The sequence below is a fragment of the Meriones unguiculatus genome, chromosome 17 (assembly GCF_030254825.1).
Source record: "Meriones unguiculatus strain TT.TT164.6M chromosome 17, Bangor_MerUng_6.1, whole genome shotgun sequence".
NCBI classification, from domain to species: Eukaryota; Metazoa; Chordata; class Mammalia; order Rodentia; family Muridae; genus Meriones; species Meriones unguiculatus.
In genome coordinates this window covers 22,902,453-22,915,628 of record NC_083364.1, presented here as the reverse complement: position 1 = coordinate 22,915,628, position 13,176 = coordinate 22,902,453, and the positions used below count along the sequence as shown (strand labels likewise).

The following is a 13,176-nucleotide window of genomic DNA, read 5'->3' as shown; positions in this document are numbered from 1 at the left end:
TGTAACAAAGCTTCCTAGGATTATATCCTTCCCTCTGCTATTTCCCTCTTGTGGTTTTGGTGCTTTACTCCCAGTTCATGTGGTTTCCTTCACCAGACGTAGACCTCTTCAGGGCTCCAGAGTTGTGTGGCCTGAGTACTTGTGAGACAGGGCTGCCTGCAGCATCCCTCTGTTCCCTCCAGACTTCTGCCTAGGTACTAGAGTGTACAGAGAAGCTTTTTTTCTTCACCTCCTTTTTTCTGCTTTCCACCCCCATAGGGTCTGCAAGCATAGACAATTCCGTGACAATTTCTTATTGTTTCCAGAGCTGCTTCCACATCTTTGTTTTGGAGAACTGTCCTAACACCTGGTGCAGTCATCTATATCTGGTATAGCTGTGAGTCTTCTTTATAAGGAGAGTCACTTTCCTCTTGGTAGCTCCCTATCCTCAACCTGGAGGTAGGCTCCAGGTGACACCCAGGACCCTTTCTGCCTTGGCTCTAGCTTTCTCCAGTGTTGTCCCACCTACACTCCCCACCCCCAATACTAGCAGGCTCCCTTCCCAACAGACACCCTCTCTCTACTGGGAATGGATCTGTGCTGCCACTCCTGGTGACCTCAGCACGCTGCATCACTGTCCTGTCCACGTGCCACGTTGTGGGCCCAGGAGAGGGGGTCCCTGGGTAGCAGAGTGCCTGGCTATATCTCTGAGGTCTCTAGTGCCACAGAGTTGAGCTGAGGGTCTCGCTCCCCCTCTGACTGACCCAGACCTTGCAGGTGAGTGGATTGATGGCCGTAAGGAGGCCATGGATTCTATGTGTGCTCCTGAAATGGTGACCTCTCACTGCATGCTTGCTTATCCACTAGGCTGAATTATGGGAGTGCTGTGGGAAAGTTTAGCTTTTTATTTTAGTCTTAATCCTTTCTGAGCTCTAAGACTATTTTTGTGCCTCTGAAATAGGGATTAAAATGAATAGTTGATAAAATACTTCATTTAGGACTTAAAATTTATATTATAAAACTAGTAAAGTTAGGTTTTTTTTTCTGATGTCTAAAAGGCTTCCTTAAAGGCAGTGTTATCTTAGGCCTTTACTATACCATTGATCACATTTGATTTTTAACTTATTACCAGAGAAGTAAAAGGTTTCTGTCATTTTGTGATGATATTTTTAAATTTCTTTGCAGGTGGAAGAAGAAAGGTGTCACTTTGGCATGAAGATAGACTCACTTAGACGTCAATCTTTTAAGCTGAGTGCATTGTGATTTCCAATAATTGAGGCAGTGGTTCTAAAAGCTGTCTACATTAATGAAAAGAGCAATGTGGCCAGCTTGACTAAGCCGCCAGTGTGTGCAGCGCGGGCAGGACGGCACCGGGTCTCCACGGACTTGTGCATGTTAGCAGTATAGATTTATGTAAGGTGGTTTAAAACTCTGGTGTTTTAAAGTAGTCTTAACTGCTCATAATATGGAGACATATGAGAGTCCCTCTCCTCTCCCGCGTGAGCCCGCAGGAGAAGCGATGATGGAGAACCGAGCTTGTCCCTTCCAAGTGCTGCCCCATGAACAGTCTCCACCACCTCCCCTGCAAACGTCCAGTGATGCAGAGGTAATGGACGTTGGCTCTGGTGGTGATGGACAGTCCGAACCTCCTGCCGAGGACCCATTCAACTTCTACGGAGCTTCTCTTCTCTCCAAAGGATCCTTCTCTAAGGGCCGTCTCCTCATAGACCCGAACTGTAGTGGCCACAGCCCGCGCACTGCCCGGCACGCACCTGCGGTCCGGAAGTTCTCCCCTGACCTTAAGTTGCTTAAGGATGTAAAGATTAGCGTGAGCTTTACTGAGAGCTGCAGGAGTAAGGATAGGAAGGTGCTGTACACAGGAGTAGAACGCAGCACTCGGGCCGAATGTAGCCTGCTCCTTAGTCCTGTCAGCGGGGACTTGCATGCTTGTCCCTTTGGCGGGAGTGTTGGTAATGGGGTAGGTCTAGGGGGTGAGAGTGCAGATAAGAAGGATGAGGAAAATGAGCTGGATCAGGAAAAGAGAGTGGAGTATGCAGTGCTCGATGAGTTAGAAGATTTTACTGACAATTTGGAGCTAGATGAAGAAGGAACAGGCGGGTTCACGGCTAAAGCAATCGTTCAAAGAGACAGAGTGGATGAAGAGGCCTTGAATTTCTCCTATGAGGTATGTTGGTGACCTGTTCTCTGGAGGGCTCTGAGCAAAAACGAAAGAGAGGTTTGGAAGTGGCTTTATTTTTTGAAAGCAGGGGAGTCAAAGCAAAACCCTGTGTGAGGTCAAAAACCATTAATGTGAAGGATGTAAGGAGTTTATATTTCTATAGTTTCTTAGTGGAAAGTTTGGGTAACACTGAGCCTTATCTCTTTCCAACCTGAGTCAGCAGGTACTGAAAAGACTGGCTGGGTGTGCTCCTGGAGTGGGCATGTTTGTTTCAGTTGTCATTTCATCTTGTTTTTCAGATGATCAAATGCCATCAGGGCATACCCAGTCCCCATTGAGGGTTTCCTCTGTGTATTTTCTCACACATGTGAGACTTGTCCTTGGTACAGAAACAAAGAGGGCTGTAGGATCTAAACACCTTATTTTGCAGGATGACTTTGACAATGATGTGGATGCTTTACTAGAAGAAGGTCTTTGTGCTCCCAAGAAGAGGCGAATGGATGAAAAATATGGCGGAGACAGTGATCATCCATCTGATGGAGAGACGAGTGTGCAGCCCATGATGACCAAGATTAAAACAGTGCTCAAAAGTAAGTGAGTCCTTCACAAATCCTGAGTGCTTCAAGGTTCAGAAGAGTTTTATTCCCAAGAATATTTTGCGAGTTCTCTGCCAGTCACGAGTCTAGGTAGAGACACAGGTTGAAGTATATAATAGTCATGGGAGATGAGAAGAAAACAAATTGGACACAAGTACTCACTCAGACATACAGCTCAGGTACAGATCTTGACAAATTGCATGGAAGCCACAGAGAGGCTATAGAAGATCCCTTAATGGTGTGCATGGATGTGTGTGTGCCAGGATAAAAGATCAATAGCCTGCAGACATGGAGGCCAAGGCCAGAGGTAGGTTTTTGGTGTGTTGGCAGGTGATAGTCACCACCTCAGTTTTGGATCTGTTGCAAGTGAATCAGGAAAGCACTAGAAGCAGGCTAATGGTAGATTCTGGGCTACAGCATGGCACATGCAATGTGGGGCAGGGTGGAAGCTCTGCATGAATAGACATGTTTGGGAGATGTGCAGAGTGGCACTTACACCTGCATTTGGTGACAGTGGGAGAGCAGCTGGTGAGCACCCCCTGCTGTATTATCATGCTCTGTTCCCAGTGCAGGGAAAGTGTAGGACAAGTAACAGGGGTTTCTGTGTGGACCTGGCTTAGTGGCACCGATTATTCTGATAGATAAGGATGCCAGGATCAGTGGGGGGTGGGGGGTAGGAGACAGTAAAAGGCACTTGGCGCTTAGGCACATAAGAGATGCTAAGCTAGGCTAAGGGTGAAGAGGTTACCCTCCTTGAGCTGCTATGAAAAAGGGTCTGCAGGGCTGGATACCAGATATTACTATAGTGCTAGCTGAGCAGTGGAGATGTCATGATAGGCCATTTCAGACCAGGTGAACCTTAGCCTACAGGTTCTCGGAAGGATGTTTTTTTCAATCTTTCAATTTTTGCCAATGAGGACTTGGGAGCCAGATGCTGGGGTGAAAGCCTGCCAGCTTGGAGAAGCAGAGAAAGCACCCAGCTGACCTTTCACAGCTGACTTCCCAGAAGGAATGACTCCTCTTCCATACTGTCTCAACCCCTCAAAATGAGTATCCCTCTCTTCTATTTCCTGTGCATCTCTCTGTATTCCTGATGTACTCTTGCGCTCTCCTTTTTTTTTAAGATTTATTTTATTTATTACATATACAGTGTTCTGTCTATACACCAGCAGAGGGCACCGGATCCCATTATAGATGATTGTGAGCCATCGTGTGGTTGTTGGGAATTGAACTCGGGACCTTTGGAAGAATAGCCAGTGCTCTTAACCTCCAAGCCATCTCTCCAGCCCCCTCTTTTTTTTTAAATTAACTTATTCACTTTACATCCTGATCATAGCCCCCTGCATCCTCTCCTGATCCCACACCCCTTCATTCCCCCTTCCCTATTCCTCAGAAAAGGGGAGCTCCCCCTAACCAACCCTAGTTCATCAGATAGCATCAGGACTGAGCTCATCCCATTCCCCTGTGGTCTGGCAAGGCAGTCACACTGGGGGTTGAGGGGTGATCAAAAAGTAGGCAATGGAGTCGGAGACAGCCCCTGTTCCACTTTCTAGGGAACTCACATGAAGCCCAGGCTGCCCATTGGCTACATCTAGGTCCAGTCCATGCATGGTCCTTGTGTGCTTCAGTCTCCACAAGCCCCCCTGGGCCCTGGTTAGTAGTCTTTTGGTCTTGTGGGAGTGCTTGTCCCCTCCAGGTCCTTTATCCTTCCCCCTACTTTTCCACAAGACTCCCTATGCTTTACCCAATGTTCTATCTGCTGCTGAATGGAGCCTCTCAGAGAACAGTTATCTTAGGCTCCTGCCTGTGAGCATAGCAAAGTATTGTTAATGGTGTTAGGGCTTGGCTCTTCCATGAAGTTGGACATTTCCCTCAATTTCTGCTCTATCTTTACCCATGCACATCTTGTTAGCAGGGTAAATTTTGGGTTGAAGTTTTTGTGGGTGGGTTGGTGTTCCCCTTTCTCCACTAGGAGTCCAGTCTAGCTGAGACTCCTAGTAGCACAGGGGTCATGGAGACTGAAGAGTACACCCTCTAACTAGACAGGATTCTATTCTTAAGATGCTTCACTTCTTCAGTAGTCTCTGGATTCCTTAATTGTCCCTGAATGGTGGGATTAGAGGTGTGTACTACCACTACCTTGTTGACTGTAACTCTAGAATGCAGAAAACTTAATTTATAGAGATGGTCCTGCCTTGCTGGGATTAAAGGCCTGTGCTACCACCGCCCTGCTCAAACTCAGAGATTTATAAAACAAGTTTGAACTGTAGTAATCCTTTGGATTTAGTTAAAACATTTTAAGTCTTTTAGCTGTATTTTTTTTTTTATTCAAAAAACCAAAAATATCCTTTTTATTTAAGAAAACTTAAAAACTGATGTCCAGGATGGTGTGTGCTACATGGCAATCCATTTGCATGGCAAGTTAGTTTGGGCTGAACAACCAAGCTGTTTCCCAATTCAGGAGGTCTTTCCTGTTGAAATCTAATCTTTATCAGTCTTGGTAGTATCCACAGCTTTTCTTCTTCTGTGGAAATGAAGGCAAAACCTCTTCCCCAACATAACACATATTCTGGTTTCCATTCTGAGATAAACACATCTTTAAAATATACAGGCTGATTTAATTCAGCAGTTTTTTTCTACTCTCCAGTGTCTCTCCACAGCTGTTATTCCTTTCTCATTAGCATTAAAAATTTTTGAAGTTCTAAAGCACTGTGTAATCTATCTCCGAGGGTCTTTATTACACTTTTCTGTTTATTAAGCTTATCTTTTAAAATGTGATTAGATCTTTCTATAACTGCTTGTCCTATAGGATTGTGTGGTATAGCTGTAATATACTTTATGCTGTATAATGCAAAAACCTGTTTTATTTTACTAGAGACATATGTTGGAGCATTGTCAGTCTTAATTTGTACAGGTGTCCCCTAATAACCATAACTTCTAATAAATGTGTAATTAGAAAATCAGTCTTATCAGAACTTAAAGCAGTTGCCAATTGAAATCTTGAATGTGTAGGGTGCACATACTTTAATTTTCCAAATTCTTCAAAATGAAACATACCTATTTACCAAAATTCATTTCATTTAGTATCTTTTGGGTTACCTCCTGGAGGTAATGGAGTGTGGGTGTAGAAAGAACTAGTAGGATATTGCCTTATAATTTCATTGGCTTGTTCCCAAGTGATAGAAAAATATTTTTTCATATCTTTGCCCATGGTGTTTCTTCTGACATTCTGAGGCTTCTAGCATATTTCCTATTAACAGCTGATCAGTTTCATCTTTTCCTTGTGCTAGAGGGCCTGCCTGGTAACCCTATGTGAGACCTGATACATGTTATAAACAGTAGTTGACTTCTGTTTCTAATTGCTTATTGTAGTTGAATAAATGAAGTTAATTCTGAATCGTCTGGAATGAAGTTTCTATATGTAAAACAATGCCTTTTGCATATTGAGAATCAGTACGTATGTTAAAAGATTCAGAAAAATGAAATAATACCATAAGAATGCCATACAGCTCTGATTTAACTGAATTAATTATAAGGGCTCAGCCATTTTACTTAACGTTTCCCGACTATAATCGGCCTTTCCTGATTTATTTGCATTGGTATAGAATGCAGAGGCTCTAGAAATTGGTGTCCCTTTTGCTGTATGAGGAAGAATCCAGTTGTTTTTACAAACTGAAGTCTCTTGCTTTTGGGATATTCGTTGTTAATAGCTCGTAAAAAATTATTGCAAGCTCTTTGCCAGTGTTTATTTTCTACTCATCATGAGACAATTTCAGCATTAGTAAAAGGTACCACAATTTCTGCTGGGTCTATTCTAGCTAATTGATGAAGTTTCATTTTTCTTTTCATAATCAATTCAGAAACCTTTTTAAAATAGATCTTTAATTTTTTTATTCTGTTAGTGTGCTAAAAATATACATTCTAAGACATCTTCTGTCTGCATAAGATTTCCTGTGGGAGAAGGCAGAATAACTAAAATGCAATCAAGCTTTGCATCCAAGCAATCTAAATATGCATTCTGTAATTTCTAGCAGAGCCAGTTCTTAACCTGAGCTGAGAATTTTCTTGGACTGTTTAAGTCCTTATCACCTTTTAAAGTTTGAAATAACTTTAATAGGAATAACAACTTTAACTGGAATAACTTGAAAAGTTAATCCAGTTGTGGGCTGTAGCCAGTTAGTATCTCTTAGCAATTTTTGAAAATCATTAAGAGTTTGTAATTGATCTCTCCTGATTTGTACTTTCTGTGGTCGAATTTTCTGTAAACCTACCTTATATTCTAGATAATTGATAGAATCTTTTTTTTTTTTTAATTTTTCCAGGAGCAATTTGTAATCGCCAGCAAGACAAAATTTTCTTTACAGCATTAAACATTTTTTTCTAAGGTCTCTTTGACAAAATCAGCCAGTAAGATATCATTCATATAATGATAAGTTTTAGATTGAGGAAACTGTTTACAAATTATTTCTAAAGGCTATTGTGCAAAATATTGACACAAGGTGGGGGTGTTTAACAGTCCTTGTGGAATAACTTTCCACTGATACGTTTTAACATGGTGAGCATTATTATAAGTAGGCACTGTGAAGGCAATTTTTTTCTTTATCTCTTTTTTTGTAAAGGTATAGTAAAAAAGCAGACTTCCAAATCAATCACTATAGTAGACCATTTCTTACATATTAAAGAAGGCTAGGGAATTATAGGCTATAAAGAGCCCTTTGGCTGAATCATTTTAAAAGGCTTGCAAATCTGTTAATATTCTACATTTTTCAAATTTCTTTTTTAAAGATTTATTTATTATTTATGTAGTACTCTGCCTCCCAAGTGCTGGGATTAAAGGTATGTACCAGCATACCTGGCCCATTTGTATTTCCAATTCATTCATCTGTTGGTGCTGATCTTACCTTTTAAGGCCTAATCACCCTTTTGCATTCTGAATTAGCATTTTTCAAAAGTCAAAAATTTGGTTAATATTTTCCTGACTTTTGACTCTGATACTGTTCTATTGACAGTTGAAATCAATCTTCGCAAAAAATCAGTGAAGGCTTTTGAGCCTTATATAATTTTGATAAATGACTTCAGACCTTTTACCTGTTTCTTTAACCTTGTCCCAAGCAAGGTTAAAAGTTTAAAGCTGCTAAATGACAGTGCCAAGGTGTGGTCATCAAATTTAAGCTCCCTTTGTAAATCAGCATATTGATCTTCACCTAGCAACTGATCTTGGGAAATATTAATACCTATTTTGTAATATGGTCCTAGCTTCCTCTTTTCAACATGTTTGCTATTGTAACTGAGGATCAGTTTCCAATATTGCTGTTGCCAATTCTTTCCAATTTGGGGGGATAATTTTGCTCTGAGTTTTTCATGAATTTAATGTCTGTTTCACATAAGGTGAACATACACCATATGAAATGACAGATTCCTTAAACCTCACCTCTAGTGTGTCTATAGCATTCAATTTAACTTCTTCATAACTTTAGGGGTACTTATCATCTGTTGGTAGTTCTTGTGTAGTAACCAGATAAACTAAGGTTAATTTTCTTCAAATATTGGGCCTCCCCTTTTTAGTTTCATCATATGGTATCTCCATAAGGTTTTTGTCTAAATTCCTCTGTGTCTGAGTATTTTTATTTTCATTTATAAATCTTTCTAACGGCTTGTATGTTATCGACCTACTTTTTATATTTGGCACAAAAACCCATTATGGCTATTAAGGATAAAATATGAATTATCAGGCTGATCGTAATTATAATTGGTATTATGTCAATCTCAGTTAAGTCATTTATCTTTTCATTTTTTGCTTCTATTTTCAAGTCATCAAAAGTACCACTCTACAGGGTCCTAATGCCCTGTATTATGATATTTCTCATTCCTAACTTGGGAAAGAGTTTTCCTTTTAATATTACTTAATTCCCTCCTGGAGGACTTCCCAGGTGTCTTACCAAATATGATGGTTTCTCAGTTTGCTTGCACCTGGCATGTGTGATCGTGCCATGAGTTTGAGCGCCAAAATTTTTTTTAACAAAATCTCAATCATTCAGTTTTATTAATAAATAACAACTCGGGAGCCAGGTGCTGGGGTGAAAGGTCTGCTAGCTCAGAGGCAGAGAAATCACCTAGCTGGCCTTCCTCATTAGCCAACATCGATGTCCCAGGGGGAATGCCCCATCTCTGATGCTGTCTCAAACAACCCTTCAAACTGAATGTCCCTCCCTTCTACTTCCTGTGAGTCTACCCATCTTTCTAATTTCTTCTTATTCTGTGTGTGTGTGTGTGTGTTTTTGTTTTTGTTTTTTTTCTTTTCTTAACAATCCAATGTTTATTTCCTGTCAACTGGTTGCTTGCTCTGCCTTTTCGCCTATGATTATTTAATCCTGTTTACGATATTCAAGCAGAAAGCCCTTGGATTAAAGGTGCACACTATGGCTGAGCCACACCACAACTAAAACCAGTTTTGTTTTGTTTTGTTTTGTTTTGTTTTGTTTTTTCTAGTAAATAACACAAATCTCGGGGTGGTGGTGGGCCACAGTGAGATCAAATATCCTGTAACAGATGGGTCAGGTGTTCTTCACCTTAGTGTTCCTGGAAGGAGTCTTTTAGCTTCCCACACAGCAGCAGTAGCCCTGTTTACATACCTAGGAGGAGTTGAGGCAGGAACATGATACTTGAAGCCCTTCACACAGCTTGGTGGGCTTTGCCTGCCTGCTGTCACAGATACGTGGCTGGCGTAAACCTGTGTTATAGTGTGTGGTGGCCTGCATTCTGTTTGCTGCTTCTCCTGAATTAGCCCAGGGTTTGTGTGAAGCAGCTCCCCTTTGGTCAAGTTCCTGGCAGTTGGACCTATGGGTGTACTTCTCACTTGCAGGATACCCTTTGGGTCCTTACTCTAATGGTGGCTGGTGTTGAGCCCAGTGGTTCTCAGATAGTCAATAGCTCCCTTTGAAAATCATGTCTAGTGTTTAGGTTTCATTTCTATGTATATTCTTTAGTTTCTAGATAATCATATTGCTCCTAGTACCTGTAAGAACATTTGTTTTAGTTAATTCTTTGATTTTTTTTCCCCTGGTATTTTATCATTAAAGAGAGGCAAGTTGAAAATAAGTCTGGTACCTAAAACTGCCGGTAAAGCAAAGAAAGCGTTAGAAGCAGTGTCTTAAAGGCACTGTAGAATACCAGGTGGTGGCATTGGCGCATGCCTTTTGGAGATAGTATTTAACTACTTAGTTCAAACTGGACTTGAACTTGTGATCATATTGCCTTAACTTTTTTTTTTCCAGAGCTGAGAACCGAACCCAGGCAAGCATTCTACCACTGAGCTAAATCCCCAACCCTGGCGCATGCCTTTTAATTCCAGCACTCAGGAGGCAGAGGCAGGGCGATCTCTGAGTTTGAAGCTGGCCTGTTCTTACAGAGTGAATTCCAGGATAGCCAGAGCTACACGGAGAAACTCTGTCTTGAAAAATTAAACAAACAAACAAAGAGCAGCAAGTGCTCTTAACTGCTGAGTCATCTCTCTAGCTTGTTTTGTTTTTTAAAGACAGTGCTATGGAATCAAGCCCAGGCTTGGCATATGGTAGTTCTGTAGTGTTATTAGTAACATGCACCTGGTCACCAGGAACAATAGCTGATATATTTGCAGTTTATTAGCAAAGTTTACTCATTCCTCAGGTGCCTGTTACCATGGCTGAGCAGGTAGGGGAAATCTAGTGTCCTGTGTTCGCCAACTGTGGAGGCAAAAGCTAGAGTGGGGACTTGTCTTGAGCAACACTATTTGGGGCTTCTTGGACATTGGTTCTTCATGTAGAAGTCCTCACCTCACTCCACATACTATTCTAGAGTTGCAATTTGGGGCTCATCGGGCAGATAGAATCTTGGCAAAACCCACACAAATACAAAAACATGTTTAGGAGGCATTGTCTACAATTTTGTGTTTGTAAAGGGATTGCAGGATGTTTTTGTGTTCTGTGCAGGTCGTGGCCGTCCACCTACAGAGCCATTGCCTGATGGATGGATCATGACTTTTCATAACTCTGGAGTCCCTGTATACCTGCACAGAGAGTCTCGAGTGGTCACCTGGTCCAGGCCCTATTTCTTGGGAACAGGAAGCATACGGGTAAGGAAGTAATCTGTCATGTATTTAGGTTTGTCAGTCTTCTTTCTTTCTTTTAAAATATTATGTATACAATGTTCTGACTGCATGCACACCTACATGCCATAAGGGGCCAACAGATCTCATTATAGATGGTTGTGATCTACCATGTGGTTGCTGGGAATTGAACTCAAGACCTCTGGAAGAGCAGCCAGTGCTCTTAACCTCAGAGCCATCTCTCTAGTCTGGCCTGTCAATTTTCAGTGTTTGTCTGCATGTGTTGAAGACTCAAAGGTGTCCTGATAATCCATTTTAATTTCACTGTCTACAGAAACACGATCCTCCTCTAAGTAGTATCCCCTGTCTACATTATAAGAAAATGAAGGACAATGAGGAACGGGAGCAAAGCTGTGATCTCACCCCTAGTGGAGAGGTGTCACCTCTCAAGCCCCTGGGTCGATCTGCAGAATTGGATTTCCCTCTGGAAGAGCCTGACTCCATGGGTGGAGACTCAGGCTCCCTGGATGAGAAGGACCCACTGGGGGCTGAGGCAGCCCCTGGAGCCCTGGGACAAGTGAAGGCTAAAGTTGAGGTGTGCAAAGATGAATCAGTTGGTAAGTGTTCTCAATGGCTTTCTTCCCTCCTTGCTATCTGAATTTTCACTTCTACCATATGCTGTGCATCCAGTTCCTATTTGTAACTGAGAGAGGACCTTTGTCTGTACAGCTCACATGCCAGCCAGACAGGTCCATTCCCTGCTTTCAGGAGAAGGCTTGAGTGCAACAGCCTCTGTCCCTACTCCCTGAACTCTGCAGGACCTACCTCACTGCCCAGAGCTTCAGTAGACATGATATGGCAACCTTTTAGGTTTTTATATGACCTCTGAAGTCCTCCTCTTCAGTACAGTGTGCTTCTGTAACACTTCTGTAAAAGGAACTTTTATTCTCATGTTTCAGTTGTCTCAGAGACTTACTGTCTCTTGCTAACCTAGGCCTAGTCCTGGAAGCTTCTAGCCTCCCATACAATCTAACCTAAACCTAGAAAGTTTTCAGCCTCTGAGACTCACTGCTTAATAAACTCACCCTTTTTTGTTCTTTCTGAGCTCTGGGCTGGCTGGTTCAACTCCACTGTTCTAGCTCAGATTCCTCTTCAGCTGAATATTTCAGTCAGGCTTCTCTTTCCACCCCTGAATTGCTCTGCTTGGCCTCAGACTAACTCCAACCACCTGCTCTAATCTCTTGGCTCCTTCTCATTCCCTGGCTCATTCAGTCTTTACCCAAGTTCTCTCTCTGCAACCTGTCTCCATCCTGGTAAAACTGCTTTCTCTTTTCATTCTGTGTTGCTCCCTTAAGTAGCTTCCCTTTCCTCTCTCTTCTAATGAGAATTGGGCATATGTTAATCTGTCAACTCTTAATCTGATTCATCACCTTTTTGTTACTTAATTAGATATCACCTTTTTTCTTTCTGGTTTTTCGACACAGAGTTATTCTGTGTAGTAGCCCTGCTGCCCTGGAGTTGGCTTGTAGACCAGGCTGGCCTGGAACTCACAGAGGTCTACCTGCCTCTGTCTCTCAAGTGTGGGATTAAAGGTGTATGCCACCATCTCCCAGCTAAACATCACTTTCAAACATGGGTGCTTCCTTCTACAAACTAATTTACCTTCATTGTTTGGCAGTAAAGGTGTGTACCACCATGACTGGATCTAAGCTTTTCTTTACATGAAACTTGCTCTATACAGACTGGCCTTGAACTCAGATCTGCTTCCCTCTGTCTCCTGGATTAAAGGCTTGTTTGTATTCCAGCCGGATCACACTGACCTAGGTTGTTTTTGGATGTGATCTCATGCCAGAACAGCTGTGTTCTGAGTTAACATTTTGCTACACCTTTCTTCCCCTTTGTGTTTAAGCTAAAAATTGTACACAGTTTAATTATCACAATAGAAACATTTATCAATCGCACAGATTTAACAGTCCAAATGTCCTTCTGAAAATCCACTCAGCCATTGATGCATTGATCCTCTATAATTGCAGTTTTGATCATCTGTCCTCCAGCAATAGTCCATTTCAGCATCAAAATTTTCCAGTTTGCCAGTCTGATGAACTGTCTTGTCTCTCCTCAGCTGGTTAGTTAAGCTGTCTCCATGCAGGGGGATCTGCTTTCTGTGTCATCAGCACTGCTGTCTTTCTGAGTTGGGAATTGAACTCAGGACCTCAGGAAGAGCAACCCATGCTCTTTATCACTGATCTATCTCTCCAGCCTGAGTCTGCTTTTCATTTGAAAGCTGCTCTTACTTGGATTGGATCTTTATCAATTTTGATGCAATCGATAGTCTTTCA

General features: G+C 42.0%; 1 protein-coding gene across 3 annotated transcripts in view; it reads left to right on the top strand.

Moving 5' to 3' along the window:
• The window catches only part of Dgcr8 (DGCR8 microprocessor complex subunit), a 36,053-nt gene that overhangs the window by 3,378 nt on the left and 19,499 nt on the right, over positions 1-13,176 (top strand). For all 3 annotated transcript variants that reach the window (XM_021645194.2, XM_021645192.2, XM_021645195.2), the window contains exons 2-5: positions 1,165-2,164; positions 2,589-2,748; positions 10,722-10,864; positions 11,172-11,454. In XM_021645194.2, coding sequence (XP_021500869.1) covers positions 1,445-2,164; positions 2,589-2,748; positions 10,722-10,864; positions 11,172-11,454 — 1,306 coding nt within the window. In that variant the 5' untranslated portion in view covers positions 1,165-1,444. The remainder of the gene's footprint in view (positions 1-1,164; positions 2,165-2,588; positions 2,749-10,721; positions 10,865-11,171; positions 11,455-13,176) is intronic.